Source organism: Phascolarctos cinereus, unplaced genomic scaffold (assembly GCF_003287225.1).
Source record: "Phascolarctos cinereus isolate Bilbo 61053 unplaced genomic scaffold, phaCin_HiC Scaffold_3;HRSCAF=262, whole genome shotgun sequence".
Lineage (NCBI taxonomy): Eukaryota > Metazoa > Chordata > Mammalia > Diprotodontia > Phascolarctidae > Phascolarctos > Phascolarctos cinereus.
This window is the reverse complement of record NW_027555736.1, coordinates 107,578,442-107,600,780: the sequence shown is the minus strand read 5'-3', so window position 1 is coordinate 107,600,780 and position 22,339 is coordinate 107,578,442. Positions and strand designations below refer to the sequence as shown.

At 43.6% G+C, this 22,339-nt stretch overlaps 2 protein-coding genes across 3 annotated transcripts in view; one reads left to right on the top strand and one right to left on the bottom strand.

Moving 5' to 3' along the window:
- The window catches only part of BORCS7 (BLOC-1 related complex subunit 7), a 115,771-nt gene that overhangs the window by 79,389 nt on the left and 14,043 nt on the right, over positions 1-22,339 (top strand). The window lies entirely within an intron of this gene.
- Positions 1,590-12,618, bottom strand: CYP17A1 (cytochrome P450 family 17 subfamily A member 1). The gene is made up of 8 exons (XM_020967590.2): positions 12,322-12,618; positions 9,550-9,691; positions 9,026-9,255; positions 8,150-8,236; positions 7,709-7,912; positions 7,175-7,344; positions 3,981-4,084; positions 1,590-3,475 (listed from the first exon to the last, which is right to left on the bottom strand). The coding sequence occupies exons 1-8, from the start codon at positions 12,616-12,618 to the stop codon at positions 3,198-3,200; spliced, it is 1,512 nt and encodes a 503-aa protein (XP_020823249.1). The 3' UTR covers positions 1,590-3,197.

Sequence of the window (22,339 nt, the reverse complement as noted above, 5' to 3'; positions counted from 1 at the left end):
ATTAGGAATGGTTGTAACTACAGTGTATGTTTAAGGTAACAAGCAGCAAAGAGGCTAATGGGGCGCCAGGCCACGGTTCTGCCCTTCCCACTCCGCACTGACTGGATCTGCTGCACGCAGATGTCCACAGGCTGCCCCTCTCTTTCACCCTGCCCAGGAGTCTGACAGACAAGGGGCTGAAGAAGAGAGTGGATAGTGCAGTGTAGAACTGCTCCATTACAAGGGTACAGAGTACAGGTCTGACCAGCCAGTGGCGGGTCAGGAGGGTTGTCTTTGGAAGCAGAGAACAGCATAGGTCGTGTCATTTCAGGGATGGCATGTGACTTTCCAAGGCGGGGTGGTGTAGTGGAAAGAACATAGTCTTGGGAATCAGACCAAGTCCTGTAATGTACAACTGGAAAGGTAGGTTGGAAACCAACTAAGGAGAGGCTTGAATGCCTGGCTGAGGATTGTGGGGTTGCTTCTCTTGGTTGGATGGGCCATTTGGAAGCCAATGGGATGCTTCCCTTGACCAGCAGGTTTTGGGGCAGTATAGAGGATCCCTGATGACTGGCTATTGCATGTGATGGAGAATAAAGGGTGAGGCCAAGGGCTCGAGGAGGCAAGTTGGTTTTCAGGAGTTCCTAGGTGCAGATGGGTGTGTGTGCATGTGCACACAGCGTATCTTGTTGAGGTTCTGTAATTCTAGTAATCTGACCTTCTCCTGACTTCCTTCCCCATGTGTCTGCCCACAGCACTATGTAGGGGCATGTTCACATTCAAAGAACATAAACTGATGCAGCTGCCAGATTTTGGTAAGGTCTTTCAGGAGGTGGGGGCCCTGGGCATGGCACTATCAGCTCACAGGAGAAGCTAACCCTGCTCTGATCATGTAACCTGATCTATGGGTTTCTGAAGTAAGAGCCCTTTCTCTGGAACATGCAAAGCTGGGGTGATGACTTGGGGGGAAATTGTCCCCCTAAAACCATCCTTCTCCAACCAGTGCTTTTCAGAGAGCATTTCTGGGGGGAAGATCTTTACAGAGCAGGTGGGGGGAATGAGCACGTTGTGCCTGGGCTCCATGACTTATGGTGGCTGGTAGATTCCCTGTGGTAAACTTAGGTCAAGAGTCCCACAGGATGAACAAGCACCTATGGGTTGTGAGTTCCAGTGTGTGGGGGGTGGGGGAGTGGGGGGGAGTGTTTGAGTGTGTGGTGTGTGTGTGGGGTGTGTTGGGGGTATGTTTGTGCGGCATATGTGTGTGGTGTGTTGTATGTTTGTGGTATGTGTGTTTGTTGGGGTGATATATTTGTGGGGCATGTGTGGGTGTTTGGGTGTCTGGTATATGTGTGTTTGTGTTGGGGGTATGTTTGTGGGGCATGTGTGTGTGGTGTGTGTGTTGGGGTATGTTTGTGGGGCATATGTGTGTTTGGTGTGTTGTGTTTGTGGTGTGTGTTGGGGAGGGGTGTGTGTGTGTATAGGGAATGAAGGGGCTTCTAACTTGATGAGATCCTCATTTCCTTTGCTTGTTTTATAGCAGAGAAGCTGGTGTCAGCTCTGACCCTCCTCTAAAGCTGGCCCACAGCTTAACTGACCCACTGGTCATCACACATGTGCAAAATGCTTTATTTGTTTCAGATTCTGAGGACATTTGAAATGCTTTATTCTTCCCTGCCATTGCCTGCCATCTCACCACTCCCTCACAACCCATTTACCCTTCTGGGCAAAGAACCTGGTAGATGGGGCTCCGGAGCTGGTTAAGGAGTCAGTCTGGAGGGTGGACTGATTCAAGGAGTAGTGGTGGTCGTTGGCCCCTTCCCAGCAGCTCAAATAATGGGCAGCTTTGGGAGGTCTCTTGTAGCACCTTCCAGCAGCCCTCCCTCCTGACTAAGATCCTAGAAAGTGACTGAGAGGAGCCTTTTCCCAAGTAGATTCCCAGTGGTGATGTAAGCAGAACTGAACCAGTTGTGTTTGCCCAGGTTAGTTGCCAATGCCAACTGTAGGTTAGCCCCAAGTTTTTAAGTACTTTGCCCAGCTCTCTAAGCTGCTCTTGGACTATCTTTGTACTGAGACGTGGGGAAGGGAATTGCTCCTCCAGGATGGGCTTGGACTTCGAGCTGAGGGGAGCCAAGACTAAATCATCAGCGCTAGATTTTTCAACCCTTCCTTCTCTGGTGGGAGAAGATTGTAACTTGGAATTGAGGAGGTGTTTGCCTCTGTGTCAGACACTTTCCTGCTCCCCCAGAGGCAGGTACTCTCCTGTGGATGTCTGTCTCTGGAGGCAGGACTATTGGGATCCATTATCTGTCCAGTTCAACACAACTAAAGCCCTAACGATGCCCCTGACTATCATCTGTGTCCTAACCTCAGCTTCCCTTCTGCCTTTCTGCAGGACCACCTCCCTGTGACCTTCCTGTAGTCCCCATCTATTAGAGGAAAAGGTTTGGGTGAGCTGAGAGTCCAGTGCTGGGGTCCATGGACAAATGTGTTTGACTCTTCCATGGACTGAAGACTTATCAAGAGTGAGGATTTTTTTTTGTCCTCTTGCAATAATAGACTAGCTCAAGGAGGTCTGGGAACCTTGGAATTTATCTCCTAAAAAGACCTGAGTTTCCAAGTGTGGGGTGGGTGATGGGAGAGCATATGGATTCCTAGGCTGGAGTTGGCTAAATCTTCAGCAGGGGCTCAGCCTTCAGTTATGATAGCTGTGAGAGCCCTGTGTTTTTCTGGGATATGAGGAAGAGCTGTTCTAAGTCTTGGTCTAACTTTCAGGGAGACAAGAACCCCAATTTGGGTGGTGCTGCTGGTAAGCCCGGTGCCACCTGGACTTTTTGAGTTATAACTAGCTACAACTGGTACATGGAATATAGGCAAAGAATGGCCAAAGGGACTGGACATACAAACCCATCACAGGTAGAGGAAGCAAGCCAAAAGGTTAGAAATCATTCAGGACAAAAACCCCAGGCCTACCAAGTGGAGCTGAGGCTGATGGAAGAAGCAGCAGGATTTTCCAGAGGAGAATGGATGTAGGAAGAAAGGGAATGAAAGGAGAAATTCTATGCTAGAGGCAATGGAAAGATACCTCCCTGAAGCTGAGGAGATGGGGGCGCCTTTGGAGGGGCTCAGGGCAATCTCCAATGAAAGCTACTTCTCCTCACTTGCTTCTGCATTTTGTTTATGATTGTTCCTGAGCTGAGGGAGGTGAATCTAACTATTGGCTAGGCACTGAGCTGAGCCTCCCTCCAGGCCTTCCGAAGCTTGAACTTCAACTTGAAGGGAGTGATCTGATAGACCACTCCAAATTTCCCCTCTAAGGAGGGTAGTTCTCCATCATCAGGTACTTCCAGGTCAAATCTCTGTAGGATCCAGGACAGAAAGAGAAATACCTCTGCCCGGGCCAAGAACTCCCCAATACAGATCCGGGGTCCACTTCCAAAGGGAAAGTAGCTGCTAGTTGGCATGATAAGTTGTTCCTTATTCTTGTCCAGGAATCGTTCTGCAGAAGAGTTAGTGAGTGGGTCAGAAAGAGGAACCAAGTTCCCTCTGGAAATAAAGCATTATGGGGGCAACTAGGTGGCGCAGTGGATAGAGGACTGGCCCTGGAGTCAGGAGGACCTGAGTTCAAATCCCACCTCAGACACATAATACTTCCTAGCTATGTGACTCTGGGCAAGTCACTTAACCCCAACTGCCTCACTAAAAAAAAAAGAAAGAAAACATTATGCCAGTTGCCTTAAAGGCAGACTATCCTTGGGAAACTCCAGGTTTGAAGAGGGAAACATGATGCCTCTTGGACAGTCCTGAGACTGAGGAAGTAACCCAGCCTCAACCTCAAGGGAGAGGAATATGGAAAAACACACGGTTTCCCACACCACAGAAATTTGGGTTTGATGTGCTAGGGTTCCAGGAGCCCCTTGTTTTGGGACCCTTGTTCTTAGCTCAGTGCCTGGCACACAGAAGATTCTTAAAAACTTGCTAGAGAGCTGACTTGACTGGCTCACCTGGCTTAAACTGTTCTGGCTCGTCCCACTCTGTAGGGTCATAGTGGATGGACCACAGGTTGATGTAGATCCTGGTGCCTTTGGGGATGGTGTATTCCCCAATGCTGTGATGAGAGAATTCATTATTCCACGTGATATTGCCTCTTCTTGTTTCCCCTCTTTCCCATGCTTAGGGATTTCTGCATACTGTGAGCATCTACTTCTTTCAAGATTGCTAATGACTTTCTAATAGCCAGAGAGCCAAATTCAGTGGTCTCTTCTCAGGCCTCTCCCTGCCCAAGCTCTCTGCACCCCTGGACACTGCTGACCCTGACTTCCTTCTTAATACCCTATCTTCCCTTGGCTTCGATGACTGTACGCCTATGATTCTCACCTACTTCTGACAGCTTCCTCTCTAGTTTCTTTCATTCCTCTTCAACAACCATCTTTTAAATGTAGGCATCCCTCCAGACTCTGTCCTAGAGCCTCTCTTTTTCTCTCTATACAATTATCACTTCCTCATCACGACTTTCCACATCACAATGTTCCCCATCACAGTTTCGATATGTCACAGGTTGGCATAAGACATCAAATACTACATAGATGTCTACTTAAATAAATAAATATCTGAAATTAATAAAAAAGACATTAAATGGGAATTTTTTGGGAGTTTCGCAGAAGGTGTGGATGACACATGAAGGCCAGCAGATGACACAGAAAAAGTTTAGAAACTCAGAAATGCATAAAATATATGTATAGTATTGTATAATATCAATCCAAATTTTACGATAAAGCATTATAAACACCCATGAAAAGAAAGAAAAAAAATTCAGACTTCTCTGATATGCAGGGAGGGCAAAAAAATTTTACACGGATTTTCCAGATCCCAGGGGTGCTGCACCCCTAACTCCCATGGTGTGGAAGGGATAACTGTACTTCATCCTTTAGTATATTCATCTGCTCTCAGTTTCAGCTATCAATTGCATTGATGACTCCCAGATCTGTAGCTCTGGTCTTAACCTCTTTCCCCAATCCAGGCCTACATTTCCATCTGCCCCCTGGACATCTCCATTTTTAGCAATTCACTTGAATCCCTCTCTTACTGCAGAATGACCAGGGGCCTAGTGTCTACTACTAGCACCCCAAGCTACAGCCAGGTCCCCCGTTGTACACCCTGAAAGCCATACCTCCCCTTGCAGGTTAGCATTGTCTACAAGTGTGGGAAGTTGCCAAGCTTGGTTTCTGGACTTCCTCTATTTTGAAATTGCAAACAATATCACCATCTTAATTTATCATTATTTCCCTCCAAATCAGCTTCCTCCTTCTGACTTCCATGTTATTGTCAATGTCATCATCATTCTCTCAGCCAGCTAGGCTTGAAAGCGTGGAGTCATTTTGGACTCTTCTTCCCTTAGCTTTCACATCCAGTTATTTCCTAAATCCTGTCACTTCTCCCTCTGAACATCTCTCATGGACACATCCAGTTCAGACTCTCATTATTTCTCAACTCTACTCATAAAGGGTTTCCTTCCCACTCCTATGCTCCAGTGCACACCAGGACCCAAATAATCTTCCTAAAGTTAACTGCTTATGTCAGGCAGAACTTTCAGTAACTCTCCATTACCTAGACCGGTGGTCTCTAAACATTCTTCTTCTTATTATTATTATAATAACAACAACAACAACTACTACTGCTACCACTACTACCACCATTATTACTACTACCACCACCACCACCACCACCACCACCACTACTACTACTGCACACCCATATCAGTTAAAAAAAAGTTGCTGGTGGATGTACTGGGTGGTGGTGGTGGGTGACTTTCCCAGTAGCACTTTTGTAGCTACTGGGGTTAGAGGTTAGGTTAACTGCTCTCAAGGGCTGATTGGCTGGCTCAGAAGGGGGAAGATTGGAAGTGTGCACAGCTGGGGACAGAGGATGGCTGTGAGTGAAGGGTAGGTTTGGTCGTATTGGAGACGAGACCTGTGACTAACTGTCATGGGCTGGGTGGAATGTAACTATCTTCCCACCCTCCAGTTAGTTAATCACACACCCCTTGGGGTCAAGCTACAGCCTTCTTGGGGGCATGCCACATTCCTCACTTTGGAGACTGTTGACCTGGAGATTAGATCCATACTCTTCAGGGGCATTCAGAGGACTCCATAGTCTGTCCCTAACCTACTTTTCCAGCCTTATCCCACAAAGCTCCCTTTCATTTACTCCTCAGTTTTCCCAAAGGTATGCTTTCAGAACTCATATTGCCTTTTCCTGCCTCCATGTATTCGCTTACACTGTTCCTTATGCTTATAATGCACTCTGTTCCCACCTGCCTCTTGCAATGATGCTTCCCATCCTTCAAGGCCCAACTCAGTTGTTATGTGTTCCATGAAGCCTTCCTTGATCCCTACAGCCAGAAGTGATCTCCTTCTACTGAGATCTCTTAATGGTATTAGATCTATATTTCTTTTATGCACTTATCACAATCTGAATTATATTATAGTTAATTATGTCCCTACCTTATATCCCTTACTAGATCATAAACTTTCTGAAGTCAAGGATCATTTTTTATTTATCCTTGTAGCCCTTCTCAGAACTTAGCACAAGATTCTGAACCTGGTCTGCTTAATAGATATTTGTTGAATTGATTTGGAGGAGCTACTTAATCCCTTTCTTTCCTAGGACTCATTCCCCTTTCTCCTTTATCTCTTCTTTGGCCTCTATAAGAACTTGGTCAAACCCATTCTCACCCCAAAATGAACATCTTTGGGACTTGATGTATTCCACCTATAAACTGAGGGACTACATGAGCTCTAACGTCCTTCCATCTTTGACGTTCTATATTTTTGCAAAACTTATGTCTTTTATTTTGGAGTCAGTGAGCTTTGTTAAGGTTTTCCCTGTCCCTTTGGCATCTTAGTGAGCCTGATATGGGAAGGAGAATGTATGTCCATATGATTATCCATGTGTACAAATGCTCTGTGATGGCTGTTGCTATTGGACTACGAGCCTCTGAATACCTATCCCAGAACTTTCTGCCCTGTCTCTGGGGCCATGTCTGCCCATGACAGTGGAGGTGGTTAGGTAGTTATGTGTAGGTTAATTGATGGGTGGACCACTGAGTGAATTGAGAAAGAGGGGATAGATTGGTTAGTGGATTGATTAATAGGTCATTGGGTGATTAGGAGTAAGTGGATAAGGGAATTGGGCATACCTGCTGTCAGAAGTTGCCACGTGGGGGATGAGCAAGGGAGCCACTGGCCGTATGCGGAGTATCTCACGTATCGTGGCCTCGAGGAAGACAAGTTGGTGCCTGTCACAGAGCACAGGTGTTCGGGTAAAGCCAATTTTCTGGTCAATTTCCTTCTGGATCATCTCCTTTACCTGTGGATCATATGGAGGGATGTGTGTGTGGGTGGTGTGGGTATGTTTGTGTGTGTGACATGAACTTCCAGGCCAGGGAGGCTGAATCTTAAGGTGGATGCTGTACCCTTGTGAGATGGATGGAATGAGGACAATGGAGTGTGTGCTCATGGGTTACATGCCCTCAAGTTCCAGGACAAACAACAGGGGCATGAGCACTTGGACATGGGTCCCAGAGGGCTTGTCCTCCTGAGACTCTGGTCAGCGTTGGGTCTAGGTGCTAGAGTTATGTTGCTGGCCAGAGCTTCTCAGGAGCCCAGAGATGGGTGGAGGTAGAAGGCAGATTTCCCTGAGCTCTTTCTAGGGTATGTTGAATGAGTCTTACCTGGGGATACCACAACAAGTAGGCAATACACCACTTGACAACATTGCTGGTTGTCTCCACCCCAGCTCCAAAGATGTCGCCCACTGTCATCAGGATGTGCTCATCTGTGATCTCTGGCTCCTGGGTCAGGTGACCATTGTTGTTCATCTTGGCCTTCAGCAGCATATCCAGGAGGTTGTTTACAGAATCTATGTTGAATTTCTCCTGGGAGAATAGGGGTGGGAAATGGATCTACCTTCTCCAGAACCCAGGAGCCCTTCTCCTCTCCTGTTTTACTCCTCTTAACTCCCAGTCCCATCCCACAGCCTAGGTCTGAGAATCCATGCCCAGGAGTGGGAACACAATTGAGGTATACCGGCCTTGTCATCTATGTACACAGCCAATAAAGGATCCCCTCCCCCTCTTCCAGCCCCTCCAAGCTTGCACTGTTCTGTCATATACCTTTTGAATTTTAAGTTTTTTCTCCAGTAGTTTATTCCGTTTCATGACGCTGTCCTTCAGCAGAATCAGTTCTTTGTTGGGGAACAGCTAGAAAGATGGTAAGGATAGAAGGGGAGTCTTGAAGGCAGATCCACTCCCTGCGCCCAACTCCAGTCTCCCTCACTTCACTTTCTACTGCAGAGACTGGACTCTTGACTCTCTGCCCCTACTCTTCTATCTCCCCCATGAATCTTACCCATCCTGATTCTCTTCTTACTGTATTTACTTCTCCACAAACCAGTGGAGACATCAGATAACCCTTGCGGACCCAGTGGCTGGGGAAGCCAGCTTGAAGAGGCCTGGGTCCCTAGTAGCCCCCTCCTCAACCCTAGTCAATCACAAGTGTGTGGGTTTGTTGTGTTTTTTTTTTTGAGAACCTGTTCTATGTTCAGCCTTGTCCTTGGCATCAATTGGGGGAGATGGAGAGGAGGCAGAGAAGAAGCAGAAGTCAGTAGTCCCAGTAGTTTATGGTTTGGTTAGGGAGAGACACACACAGCAATGAAGCAACACAAGACAGTCTACAATTCTGAGCTGGACTCTGGCTCAAATTGTAAGAGCTGTATCAGTTCAGAAGAGGGAGAGATCAGTGTGGATTTTAACAGTCAAGGAAGGTTTCCTGGAGGAGGTGGACTCAAGTTCATCCTTTGTCAAAGCATAAGAAAGATTGGGATTAGGAGATCAAGTGCCTTGACCAAATGTGTGTGTGTGTGTGTGTGTGTGTGTGAGAGAGAGAGAGAGAGAGAGAGAGAGAGAGAGAGAGTCTCAGGAAGGGGGAGGGGGAAGACACCTACTCCCTGTGACCTTTACTGCTACAGGGCAGGGCCCTGGAGCTCATACCTGAGTCCAGGGAAAGATGTCAACCAGGCTGTCCCTGGCCACAGTCTTGATGATGTTGTCGCTGAAGTTCATCATGATCTTTACATCTTTATCGTCTTGCTTCCAGGAGGAGCTGAAGCAAAACTGGCAGATCACATTGGCCGCAGCCAGAAAACAGACTAAAGCTGGGTCCATGCTCTGTCCTTGTGTGTTGGCCAAGGCCTCACATAGAGAACTGGCCTCTTGGCAGACTAGGGAGATAGAGAAAGGAAAGGATGGATAAAGGTTGGGTAGGGTCAGAATTAAGGGGAGAGAGACCAACCCTACCCCACCCTTCAATGACACCCATCACCACCACCACCACATTGCCCAACATAGTTTGAGGATGACCACCAGGTGGCAGCAGCAACCTGGGATCATTCTGGTCACCCCCCTTACCTCTCATTGGTGGCTGCTGTCAGGCTCTGAGCCCAGACTCTCCCTACTTTGCCCTTGCCCCCTCCCTACTGATCCCTAGTAGCCCCTCAGAGGCTCCTGGCACTCACTGATCTTTTCAAAGTTCTGGGAGGAGGGATCCTTAAACAAGGAGAAGGTGGAGTGCACCAGCTTCCGAGACATTCGCCACTGGGGACCATATTCAGAGAAGGCGATCCCCTTGCCAGAGCCACTCAGGATGTCTGTGGTTACCTTTGGAATTAGGAGAAGATTGGATTTGGGGTGTGTTATACTCTAATCTCTTCAAATTGCCCCCACTTGCCCTCCCCAAGGGTAGATGGTAGGCACTAGTCTTGGAGTTCCATCCAGGTAGTCAAAATAGTCAAGGTGTCGTAGGTACCATCACTCCTTCCCCTGAATTCTACCAATTCTACCTTCATAACATCTCTCATCTATGCTCCCTTCTGTCCTCCAACACTTCCACCACCCTGCTCTAGTCCCTCATTTCATAACTGAACTACTGTAATAACTTTCTGGTTGGTTTCGCTAAATTAAATCTCTCCCCATTCCAATCCATCCTCCACTCAGCTGATAAATTGCTTTTCCTAAAGTACAGCTCTTAGGGGCAGCTAGGTGGCGCAGTGGATAGAGCACTGGCCCTGAGGTCAACAGGACCTGAGTTCAAATCCAACCTCAGACCAAACACTTGACACTAGTTGTGTGACCCTGGGCAAGTCACTTAACCCCAATTACCTAAAAAAAAAAAGTGTAAATCTAACCATATCCCGTCATTCCCTCCGCACCCCCATTCAATAAATTCCAAGCACCTCCAGGAACAAATACAAAATCCTGTTTGGCATTCAAAGCCCTTCATAACCTGGCAGCCTTTCTAGCTTTCTTATTACATCTTACTCTCCCTCCCTCTCCTCCTACACACACACACACACACACAAAAAGAAGATGTTGCTCCCTTGCTCTCCCTCCAACAAGACAATCCATCTCCACACTCTGGCCATTTTCACTGGCTGTCTTCCATGCCTGGAATGCTCCTCCTTTTCATCTCTTTTTCCTAGCCTTCCTGGCTTCCTTCAAGTCCCAGCTAAAATCTCATTTTCTACTAGTCTTTCCAAATCCCTCTTAATACTAGTGCCTTCCTTCTGCTGGTCATCTCTACCTTGTCCTGTTTATCTTGTCTATACATGGTTTTCCTGTCGTCTTCCCCCTGTAGACTGAGAGCTCTTTCAGAGTAGGGATTTTTTGCCTTTCTTTGTATCCCCAGCACTTAACACCGAGTAATTGGGAAGGTATGACACACAGTGAGACACACAGCAAGCCTTACTGTGTACCAGGCACTGTGCCGAGGAGCTGGGGATATAAAGGCAAAAATGAACTAGCCGCCGTGCTCAAGGTTCTTAACATAGGACTGGAAGCCACATCCATTATGAGGCCAGTCTAGAGGCCGGCTCACAGCATGGGGGCTTGGAACCTAGAGACCTGTACTCTCCCCATACTACCAAATAGATTTTTCCATTCTTAGTCCCGTCTACTTACTACCTTTCCATCTCTGTTGTACACTAACCCAGACCAACTCTTCTGCAGCCTTGGAGAAGAAGTACAGAGAAAACACAAGCCCTGATGAGGCTGGAGTTCTCAGCAGCCAATTGTCAAGAAAAGGGGGGACATTGCAGGGGAGAGAGAAGAAATCCTAAATCATAGGTTTTCGATCTGGTGGTTGCTATTAGTTGTTTCTCAGTCATGTCTGACTCTTCGTGACCCCATTTTTGGAGTTTTCATGGCAAATATGCTGGAGTGGTTTGCCATTTCCTTCTCTAGCTCATTTTACAGATGAGGAAACGGAGGCAAACGGGATTAAATGACTTGCCCAGGGTTACAAAGCTAGTAAGTGTCTGATGCCAGATTTGAACTCACTAAGCTGGGTCTTCCTGTCTCCAGGCCCCGTACTCTGTGCGCTGTGGTGCCACCTAGCTGCCCCAAAGATCTGGTAGAGACCTTAGAAATGATGTAGCCCAATCCCATTATTTTACAAATGAGAAAAATGAGATTCGTCCAGGGACGCTGACTTGGTATAGGCCACACAGGTAATTAAGTGGCAGAGCTGGGACTCCAACCTGAAGTTGTCAGGTCCTCTGCCTCCTAGCTCCATTACTAGACACTAAGCAATTGGAGGGATACTCTTCTGGGGGAGGTGTCTGCCCTTAAAACTGTTGGTATCCCCAGGAAGGGGTAGGGTGGAGAGGAGGGTACCCAAGAATAACAGCAGAACACTAGACTCCCCTTGCGCCTTCTTCCCTATTTCTAAATTGGTTTCCTCCTTCCTTCTTCCTCCCTCTCTTCAGTTCCTTCTCCCTTTGCTATTTTGCGGTCTTGACTGACTCTAATCTTCAGGGAAAAACTCTGAAAGGAGTCTTCTCAGGGTCCTGCAAGGCTGAGATGGGGGGGGAGAAGCTGAGCAAGGCAGGAGCGGGAAATGAGAAGGGAAGGGAAATTGTCATCTGGAAAAGACAGAAAAACTCTGTTTGGCTTTCTCAGAAAAAGAGAAGAGGATGTTGTCACCCTTCTTCCTGCCCAGATTTTATAGACCAGGAAGTTGAGGCCCAGAACGGTCTAATGGTTTTGCTGATCTTCTTCCCTGAGGCACAGGGTGAATGAAAGCTAGCACCCAGTTCTCCTCATCCCAGCCTACTCCGTCATGCTACTTCTCCCCCAAGTCCAGAAAAGGGGGGGCATGTCCCCTCTTGCCCTATTAAGCAGCTCTGAAGTTCGTTCTCACATCACCCCTTAGATCCCCAGGATCTAGGTCAGGCATGGCTCTTCCCGGGTCCCCCTCCCCAGTGGCTACCAGCAGTCATCAAAATGCTTACCACTCGGGGGCGGCTGGCAAAATCCTTGCCCTTCTTGACAAGCACTTCCTTGGCCAGTGAGAACTGGTTCACTACCACAGAATAATAGGGGCCCATCCAAAAGGCGTAGATTTCACCATACTTCTCCTTAAGCTTGGTGAAGTAGATGTGTGGCTTTTCAGTGGAGTTCATATATGGAAGGCTCCCTAGGATGGGCAGATGGGGCAGACACACGGGGTATTTCTTGCCCAAATTCCCCAGCTTCTGCCAGATGCAGTATAGCAGGGTCAGCAGGGAGATTATGAGGAACCACCACATCTTGGTTTTGGAATGGCGAGAGAGAAAGGATGTGGGAGGTATGAGCCAGGCTGTGATGGATGTGGGCAGCAGAGGACAGGCACACTGGGGCCCTGCAGTACTCCAGCTGCCTTTTTAATGGTGGCCCTGCTCATCACCTTGACTTTTATGATGTTTATCATGTGCCTGAGGAAGGTTTTCTCTGGAATTGAGCCAGCCCTAGGCCCTCTCCCTTGATGAAGTAGGAGGAGGGAGAGTGGAGGCTTTTACTAACAGGGGTCAGGGCCCTGTAACCTCCCACCTGCACTTCCCAATTAGCCCAAGAAAGGCCTGAGGCACCTGCACTGAAATCATATGCAATTTGGTGGGTGGAGTTTTCTTTTTCTTTTCTTTTCTGTTTTTTGGAATGGAGGGTGTAGATCAGATCTGAATTAACTATGGCAGCTCTCAGTAAAGGCTTCCTTTGGAGGAACTGCTTTCTCTAGTAAGCCTTAAATCAACCAATAGGTATATTTAATTGAGTGTATTAGATACTGAGAAAATGTGTGGTTCCTGTTCTCAAAAAGCTTATAGTTTTGTTTGGGGGAACAAGACACACACACACACACACACACACACACACACACACACACACACACACACACACACACACACACACACACACACCCCCTATTAAGGGCTAAAATGTGTGGTTTATATGATTGATACAGTAGCAACTCAGAGGAGGAAGAAATCACTGTGGCCTGAGGTGACTGGATGAAGCTTTAGCAGGGCCCTGAAAGGTAGATAGAATTTAGAGCAGGGGTTCTTGACCTGGGGTCTGCAAACTTAGTTTTAAAAAATATTTTGATAACTATTTCAATATAATTGGTTTCCTTTGTAACCCTAATATTCTATTTACCTCCTTAGTTTCTTTCTTGCTTATTTTTTGGTTGGATTTATCAAGTTCTGAGAGGGGACAGTTGAGTCCCCCACTAGTATGGTTTTGCTATCTATTTCTTCCCGTAACTCACTTAAATTCTCCTTTAAGAATTTGGATGCTTATACCACTTGGTGCATATATGTTCGGTATTGATATTGCTTCATTGTCCATGGTACCTTTTATTTTTATTTTATTTTATATTTTTGTGAGGCAGTTGGGGTTAAGTGACTTGCCCAGGGCCACACAACTAGTAAGTGTCAAGTGTCTGAGGCCAGATTTGAACTCAGGTCCTTCTGACTGACTACAAGGTTGGAGCTTTATCCACTGCATCACTTAGCTGCCCTATGGTACCTTTTAGCAAGATGTAATTTCCTTCCTTATGTCTTTTAATTAGGTCTATTTTTGCTTTTGCTTTGTCTGAGATCAGGATTGCTACTCCGGTTTTTTTTTTTTTACTTCAACTGAAGCATAATAGATTCTCTTCCAGCCTCTTACCTTTACTCTGTGTATGTCTCTCTACTTCAAGTGTGTTTCTTATAAACAACACATTGTAGGATACTGGTTTTTTATCCACTCTGCTCTCTGCTTCCATTTTATGGGAGAGTTCATCCATTCACATTCATAGTCATGATTACTAACTATGTATTTCCCTCCATCCTATTTTTTTCTCCTATTTGTCCTCTCTCTCCTTTCACCCTTTCCCTCCTCACCAGTATTTTGCTTCTGTCTGCCATCTCCTCCTATCTGCCCTCTCTTCTGTTAGTCCCTCCTCTTTATTTAATATCCTCCCCTCTTAGTTCCCTGTTGGCTAAGACAGATTTCTATATTCAACTGATTCTATTCCTTCTTTGAGCCAATACTGATGAGAGTAAGGTTCAAGCACTGTCCATTGCCCACCCTCCCATTCCCCCTCCAATGTAACAGGTCTTTTGTGCCTCGTCATGTGAAATAATTTACCCCAGGCCACCTCTCCTTTCCTTTTGTACACAGTGTACTCTTCTTTCTCATCTCTTAATTATTTTTTATGTCATTTCTCAAATTCACCTTATACCTGTACCCTCTCTCTGTATTCCTTCTTGCTATATGATCTGTGGTACAGTTTTTAAGGATTACGAGTATCATCTTCCCATGTAGAGATGTAAATAGTTCATCTCCATTGAATTTCTTATGTTTTCTTTTTTTTATGTCATTCTCTCAAATTCACCTTATACCCATACCCTCTATGTATATTCCTTCTAGCTGTACTATTAGTGATGCAGTTTTTAAGAATTACAAGTATCATATTCCCCTGTAGGGATGTAAACAGCTTAGTTCTATTGAATCCCTTGTGTTTTCTTTTCCCTTTTTACTTGTTTAGGCTTCTCTTGGGTCTTGATATTAGAGATCAAATTTTTTATTTAATTCTGATCTTCTTATGAAAGCTTGAAATCCTTCTATTTCATTGAATGACCATTTTTCTTTTCATGTATTTTGCTTAATTTGCCAAATAAGCGATTCTTGGTTGTAGTCCTAGTTCCTTTGCGTTCTGGAATATCATGTTCCAAGCCTTCTGATCTTTTATCGCAGCTGCTAAATCCTTTGTAATCCTAATTGTGGCTCCCTGATATTTGAATTGTTTCTTTCTGGATACTTGCAGCATTTTTTTTCCTTGACCTGATAGTTCTGAAATTTGGCTATAATGCTCCTTGGAGTTTTTATTTTGGGATCCCTTTGCTGAGGTGATCAGTGGATTTTTTTTTAAGCAATTGGGGTTAAGTGACTTGCCCAAGGTCACACAGTTAGTAAGTGTCAAGTATTTGGTCTGAGGCGGGATTTGAACTCAGGTCCTCCTGACTTCAGGGCCGATGCTCTATCCACTGCACCACCTTACTGTCCCCAGTGGATTCTTTCAATGTCTATTTTGCCCTCTGGCTCCAGGACATCTGGGCAGTTTTCTTTGATAATTTCTTGGAAGATGCTGTCCATATCCTCCTTTTGATTATGGTGTTCTGGTTGTCCAAATATTGTGATACGTCTCTCCTGGATTTATTTTCCAGGTCAGTTATTTTTCCCGTGAGTTATTTTACATTTTATTCTATTTTTTTTCATTCTTTTGAATTTGATTGATTCTTGATGTCTCACAGAGTCCTTAGCTTCGACATGCCCAATTCTAACTTTTAAGGAGTTGTTTTCCTCAATTAGCTTTTGTACTTTCTTTTCTACTTGTCCAGTTGTACTTTTTAAGGCATTGTTTTCTTCAATTAATTTCTGTATCTCTTTTTCCAGTTGGCCAATTCTATTTTTTAAGCAGTTTTCTTTTTCCAAACTATTGACTCTTTTTTCATAATTCTCTTGCATCATTCTCATTTCTTTCCCCCATTTTTCTTTTTACCTCTCTTATATGATTTTTAAGCTCCTTTTTGAGCTCTTTCATGAGTTCTTCCTGGGCTTGAGACCACTTCCTGTTTCCCTTTGGGGTTTTGCTCATAGATGCTTTCACATTGTTGTCCTCTTCTGAGTTTGTGTCTTGATCTCCCTTGTCACCATAATAACTTTCTATGGTCACATTCTTTTTTTTGTTTTGTTTTGTTTTTCCATCTTTTTTTTTGGCCTTTTTCCTTTCTTTTAAATTTGAGCTGTGCTGACAGGGTGGAAGGGGCGCTGTCTCAGGCTTCTTGTGCTAGGGGCTGCAGGCACTAGCTGTTTACCTGGTGTTGCTCTGATGTTGCCCTGAGGTCCATGGAGGACCCTCACGTCTGGTGCTGTGCTGAGGGGGTGGGGCGGGGGATTGCTGCCTGTTCCTCTGCTATGCTGATGCATGTGGGGGTTGCTGGTGTTGGTGTCTGCCTGCTCCACCACACTGGGGCTCAGGATCTACCATTTGTTTGCTGAGGTAGGACTTGCTGCTGGCTTTCTGGGACACTTCCTGTCCTGGACCTAGTGAAGCTGACCTTTCCTGCTGATCTTCCAAGTTTCTTGGGCTCAAAGATTATTTTACCTTGTCTTTTTGCTGGTTTTGCTGTTCCAGGATTTGTTTTGGGGCACTATCTTGTGGTTGTTTGGAGGTGAATATGGAAGAGTTATGGCAATTTACTGCTTACTCTACCATCTTGGCTTCCAGATCCTTTGTAATCCTATACATTTTATTTTATACACTTAAAAACGTCATTCTGATGAGTGAATCTTATTCTCATCGGATTTGGCTTAAAGAGGGAATAACATACACACTCAATTGGATATGGAAAGCTATCTTACCCTACAGGAAAATAGGGGAGAAGGGGGATAAGAGAGCAGGGGGGATGATAAAGGGGAGGGCAGATTAGGGGAGGAGGTAATCAGAAGCAAACACTTCTAAGGAGAGACAGGGTCAAAAGAGAGAATAGAATGAATGGGGGGCAGGATAGGGTGAAGGGAAATATGGTTAGTTTTCCACAGCATGACTACTATGGAAGTGTTTTGCATAACCATACAAGTATAACTTGTAATCAAGTTGCTTGCCTTCTCAGTGAGGGTGGGTGGGGAGGGAGGAAGGGAGAAAATTTGGAACCCAAACTTTTAAAAACAAATGTTAAAAAATTGTTTTCATATGCAACTGGGAAATAAGATATACATGCAGTGGGGTATAGAAATCTATCCTGCCCTACAGGAAAATAGAAGAGGAAGGGAATAAGAGAAGGTGGAAGGAGATAGAAGGGAGGGCAGATTAGGGGAAAGGGTATTCAGAATGCACGCTGTCTTGGGATTGGGGAAGGGATGAGATGGAGAGAAAATTTGGAACTCAAAATCTTGTTGATGTGAATATTGAAAACTAAAAATAAATAAATTAATGAGGAAAAAAAATTATCATTCTGAGAAGGGATCTATAGGTGTCACCACACTACCAAAAGGATTCATGATATAAAAAGGAATTAAGAACCTCTGATTCAGAGAGTTAGCAAGGAGGAGAAACAGCATGAGGAAAGATGTCAAGTTGGCAATGAATCTGGCTTGGGCTGGGGACAGAAAGATCAGTCCAGATGCAGAGAAGGGGGGAGGAATGGAACATAGGGTACGGTAGGGCTCTAGTGTGGAGGGACTTGAGTGCCAGGCAAGGAGCTTGCACTTGATGTGGTTTAAATAGAGGTGCCATGGAAGTTACTTAAAAGGAGGAGTAATGGGATCATAGTTATACTCAGGACAATGGATCTGGTCATCCTGTCCAGAATGGACTGAAGGGCAAAGCCTTCTTTAGTTAAAGATGAGCTGCTGGGCTGAGGACCTGCCCTGTAGTGTGATAATTATTTTTATTTATTTTGTTAAATATTTCCCAGTCATTTTTAAAAATTTTGAGTTCCACAATCTCTTCCTCCCTCATGTCCCTCTCCCCTCCTTGAGAAGGCAAGCAATTCTATATCACTTATACATGTGAAGTCATGCAAAATCTATTTTCATATTAGCCATGTTGCAAAAGAAAATACAAACAAAATAAAACAATAAAAATAAAGAAAGTTTAAAAAATATGCTTAAATTTGCATTCAGAGTTCATTAATTCTGTCTCTGGAAGTAGATTGCTTTTTCATCATAGGTCCTTTGGAATTGTCCTGGACCATTGTTTTGATCAGAGTAGCTAAGTCTTTCACAGCTGATCATCTTTATAATATTGCTGTTACTGTGTACAATGTTCTTCTGGTTCTGCTTACTTCACTTTGTATCAGTTCATATAAGTCTTTCAGGTTTTTCTGAAACCATCTTGCTTGTCATCTTTTTTTTTTCACATTAAAAAAATAAGTTTAATGCAAGTGGTACATCTCATAAAGAATTTAACAGGCACTCAAGACGTTGAGCTGTGTTTGTTTGCTTTTTTGTGTGTTCCAAAGTCAATTCAAGGTATAATTCAAACACTTGTATTGCTGTTTATACATTCATTGGCTAAATAGCAGGATTCCTCCTGCTATCATTTCTTTGTTAAAATGCACACACACACACTAGAACCCTCAATCAGTGCATCCGATGGGGAGCTGCACTTCAGAGTTGTGAATGTTTTAGTGGATTTAGACGGAATGAATTAACAAAAAAAATTTCAAAAAATAATCTGCATGACTAGTGCAATAAGATTTTTAGCAGGCAGTAAAAATTAAATCAGTGCATTTAAAACTGTCATTTCTGCCCATCACATAATCAATTTCTAAAACTACCTTTGCTTAACCAATTTATTTAACCATCTTAAAACCAGATTTTTTTTTGCAGAGAAGCAAACCTTAAAAAAAAATTCAAAGAGCAAAGTATTTCTACAACCATAATTTCCCCTGATTTGAATTTTCTTAAGTTTGTCAAATGACATGCATTTTTCCTTACAACCTATCCTCACAACTAGGCTTAGAAAAGGGTGCCTCTGCCCGCCCCCCGCAGGTTTTTTTTTTTGCCCTTCTCCTGGAAAAGGTTATATGTGCTGAGGTTTGTATCAAATGAGAATGCAATTTTTCACTTTGACTATCACACATACATGTAAAATTCAGAGATAATGATTTTAGGTAGACAGGGAATAGGTGACCAACGTTAGCTTACTAGATACTTAATGAATTCTGCATTTGCAATTGCTTATCATTTCTTGCAGAAAAATAGTATTCCATCACAATTGTATACCACAACTTGTCAGCCATTCCCCAATTGATGGACATCTCCTCAATTTCAAGTTTGTTGAAGACAGTTCCAAAAGACTCATGATGGAAAATGCCATCCACATCAGAAAAAGAACTATGGAACCCTATCGAAGCATATTACTTGCTCTGTCTCTCTGTCTTTTTTGTTTCTTTGTTTCTTCTTTCTCGTGGTTTCTCCCATGGGTTCTATTCTTCTGTACAATATGATTAATGTGAAAATAAATTTAATATGAATGTAGATGTAGAGCGTATATCAAATTACACACAATCTTGGGGTGGGTGGGAAGGGAGAGATAGGGAGAAAATCTGGAACTCAAAATCTTATGGAAGTGAATGTTGAAAACTAAAAACAAATAAATTTATATTTGAAAAATTCTAATTTGTTGCTACCACAAAAAGAGCTGATTATATATATATATATGTATATATATATATATGTATATATATATATATATATATATATATATATATATATACATATATATATATGCTTTTTTTTTACAAATAGGTCCTTTTCCTTTTCTTTGATCTTTTTGGGATATAGACCTAGTAGTAGTATTGCTGGCTCAAAGGCTATGCACAGTTTTGTAGCCGTTGAGTGTATTTCCCAAATTGTTCTCCAGAATGGTTGGACTAGTTCACTACTCCATCAACAATGCATTCCTGTCCCAATTTTTTCACATCCCCTCCAGCATTTGTCATTTTTCTTTTCTGTCATGTTAGCCAGTCTGATAGATGTGAGGTGGTATCTCAGAGTTGTTTTAATTTTCATTTCTCTAATGAGTAGTGATTTAGAGCTTTTTTTCATGTGACTATTGATAGCTTTGATTTTTTCTTCTGAAAACTGCCTATTCATATCCTTTGATAACATTTATCAACTGGGAATTGGCTTTTATTTTTATAAATTTGGCTCAGTTCCCTATATATTTGAGAAATAAAGCCTTTATCAGAGAAACTTGCTGTAAAAGTTTTTTTCCCCCAGTTTCCTTCTAATTTTGGCTGCATTAGTTTTGTTTGTGCAAAAGCTTTTTAATTTCATGTAATCAAAATTATCTATTTTACTTCCCATAATCCTCTCTATCTCTTGTTTGATTATAAACTCTTCCTTTAGCCATAGATCTGACAGGTACATTTTTCCCTGCTGGTAGGAATGAAAGTCTCCCTTGGGGGAGATGCAGGAAAAGAGGTTAGAGATATCTATTCTAGGTCCACTGGAGCCATACATCAGCCAGCTCTCGTCATAAAAGGTCAGTCCAAGTGCTGCCTCTTGAAAGAAGCCCATCTTTATCACTCCAAGTACTAGGATCATTTCTCCAGTATTACTTTGTATATATACTAAATTTATTTTTAAATGTGTGTGTTGCTTCTCTTATGAAGGAAGGAAAAAGCATTTATTAAGTGTTTTCTACATGCAAAGCACTGTGCTAAAAACACAGGGCATATGGAGAGAAAAGCAGAGGCAATGGAATAAAAAGGTCTTTGAGGATAGAGAATGTTTCATTTTGGTTTTTGTATCCCTGTCCTTGGGAGCTAGGTGGCACAGTGGATAGAGGGCTCAGCTCAGGAGTCAGGAAGACTCATCTCCCTGAGTTGAAATCTGGCCTCAGATACTTATTAGTAGTGGGGCCCTAGGCAAGTCACTTTACCCTGTGTGCTTCAGTTTACCCATCTGTAAAATGAGCAGGAGAAGGGGCAGCTAGGTGGCGCAGTAGATAGAGCACCGGCCCTGGAGTTAGGAGGACCTGAGTTCAAATCCAGCCTCCAACACATAACACTCACTAGTTGTGTAAACCTGGGCAAGTCACTTAACCCCAGTTGCCCCACCAAAATAAACAAATAAATAAATAAATAAATAAAAATAAAAATGAGCCAGAGAAGGAAGTGGCAAACCACTTCAGTATATCTGCCAAGAAAACCCCAAATGGGGTCACAAAGATGTTGGACGTGACTGAAAAACAACAATAACAAATTCCCTTCTCTAGCACCTAGCACAGTGCTTGGCACATAGTAAATATTCTTAGCTGTTGAATTAAATTGGATTGGATGAATAGAGCTTTGTTTGTTATCTCCCTCTACCTTTACCTCCAGTCTCCTTGATTTCTTGTTTTTTTTTTTTTTTTTTGGTGCTTAGGCAGTTGGGGTTAAGTGACTTGCCTAGAGTCACACAGTTTGATCTGAGGCCGGATTTGAACTCAGATCCTTCTGACGTCAGGGCCGGTACTCTATCTACTGCCCCCTATTTCTTGTTCTTTCAAAGAACAGTGAGGATATCAACCCAATTGGATCAGGAAATTCATAGGACCAGTGGGAGGTAAGTCTGGAAAGTTAGGTTGGGGTCAGACTGAATGCTGAAGGAGTTTGTATTTTATCAAGGGGGCATCTAGGTGGTGCAGTGGATAGAACACGGGGCTTGGAATCAGGAAGGCTCATGTTCAAATCCAGCCTCAGACACTTACTAGACCCTGAGCAAGTCACTCAACCCTGTTTACCTCAGTTTCTTCATCTGTAAAATGAGCTGGAGAAGGAAATGGCAAAGCATTCTAGTATCTTTGCCAAGATAACCCCAAATGAGGTCACAAAGAGTTGGACGTGACTGAAATGACTGAACGACTTGTTACCCAGCTAGATTTCTCCAGTCTTGTGTATTTGTGCAGTTACTTCTTCGAACCTAAAAAGAGGTTTACGTGTATCCCAAAGGTATTGAAAGTGGGTAGTTTTTGAAATAAGAAACACAAATGATCAACAAACACCTGATATAATTTTAAAACTCTGTAATAGAAATGAATTTTAAAACAACTCTAAGATATAAACTTATGCCCATCAATTTGGCAATTATAGTTAAAAATTACAAAATTCATTGTTATGGCCATGGAGAGTCAACACTGTTCAACTGCTGACGTGAACTGGTAAAATCTTCGAAATTAAGGTGACATTATACAATAACAGACACAAAACTTTTTTATACCTTCTGGCCCAGTGATCTGACTTCAAGGACTATATCCTAAGGATGTTATTGAAAGGGGAAAAAAAAAGATGTCTTTATTTTAAAAAATTGTTCATAGTAATATTATTCATTATAGAGAAAAATGTGCCCAATTCATGTGCCCAATGTATGACTGAAAAAATTATCAGTCAATAAATATTTATTAAATGCCTGCAAAGTGCCAGGCACTATGCAAAAAGATGAGGATCCAAAGAAAGG

Bases quoted from the DNA above. Each gene is read 5' to 3' on its own strand.
- CYP17A1 (XM_020967590.2), bottom strand. From the start codon at position 12,618: ATGTGGTGGTTCCTCATAATCTCCCTGCTGACCCTGCTATACTGCATC. The intron at 9,256-9,549 runs GTGAGTGCCAGG...CTATCTCCCTAG, and splicing joins CCAGAACTTTGAAAAGATCA to TCTGCCAAGAGGCCAGTTCT. The intron at 8,237-9,025 runs GTATGAGCTCCA...CCATCTTTCTAG, and splicing joins ACATCTTTCCCTGGACTCAG to CTGTTCCCCAACAAAGAACT.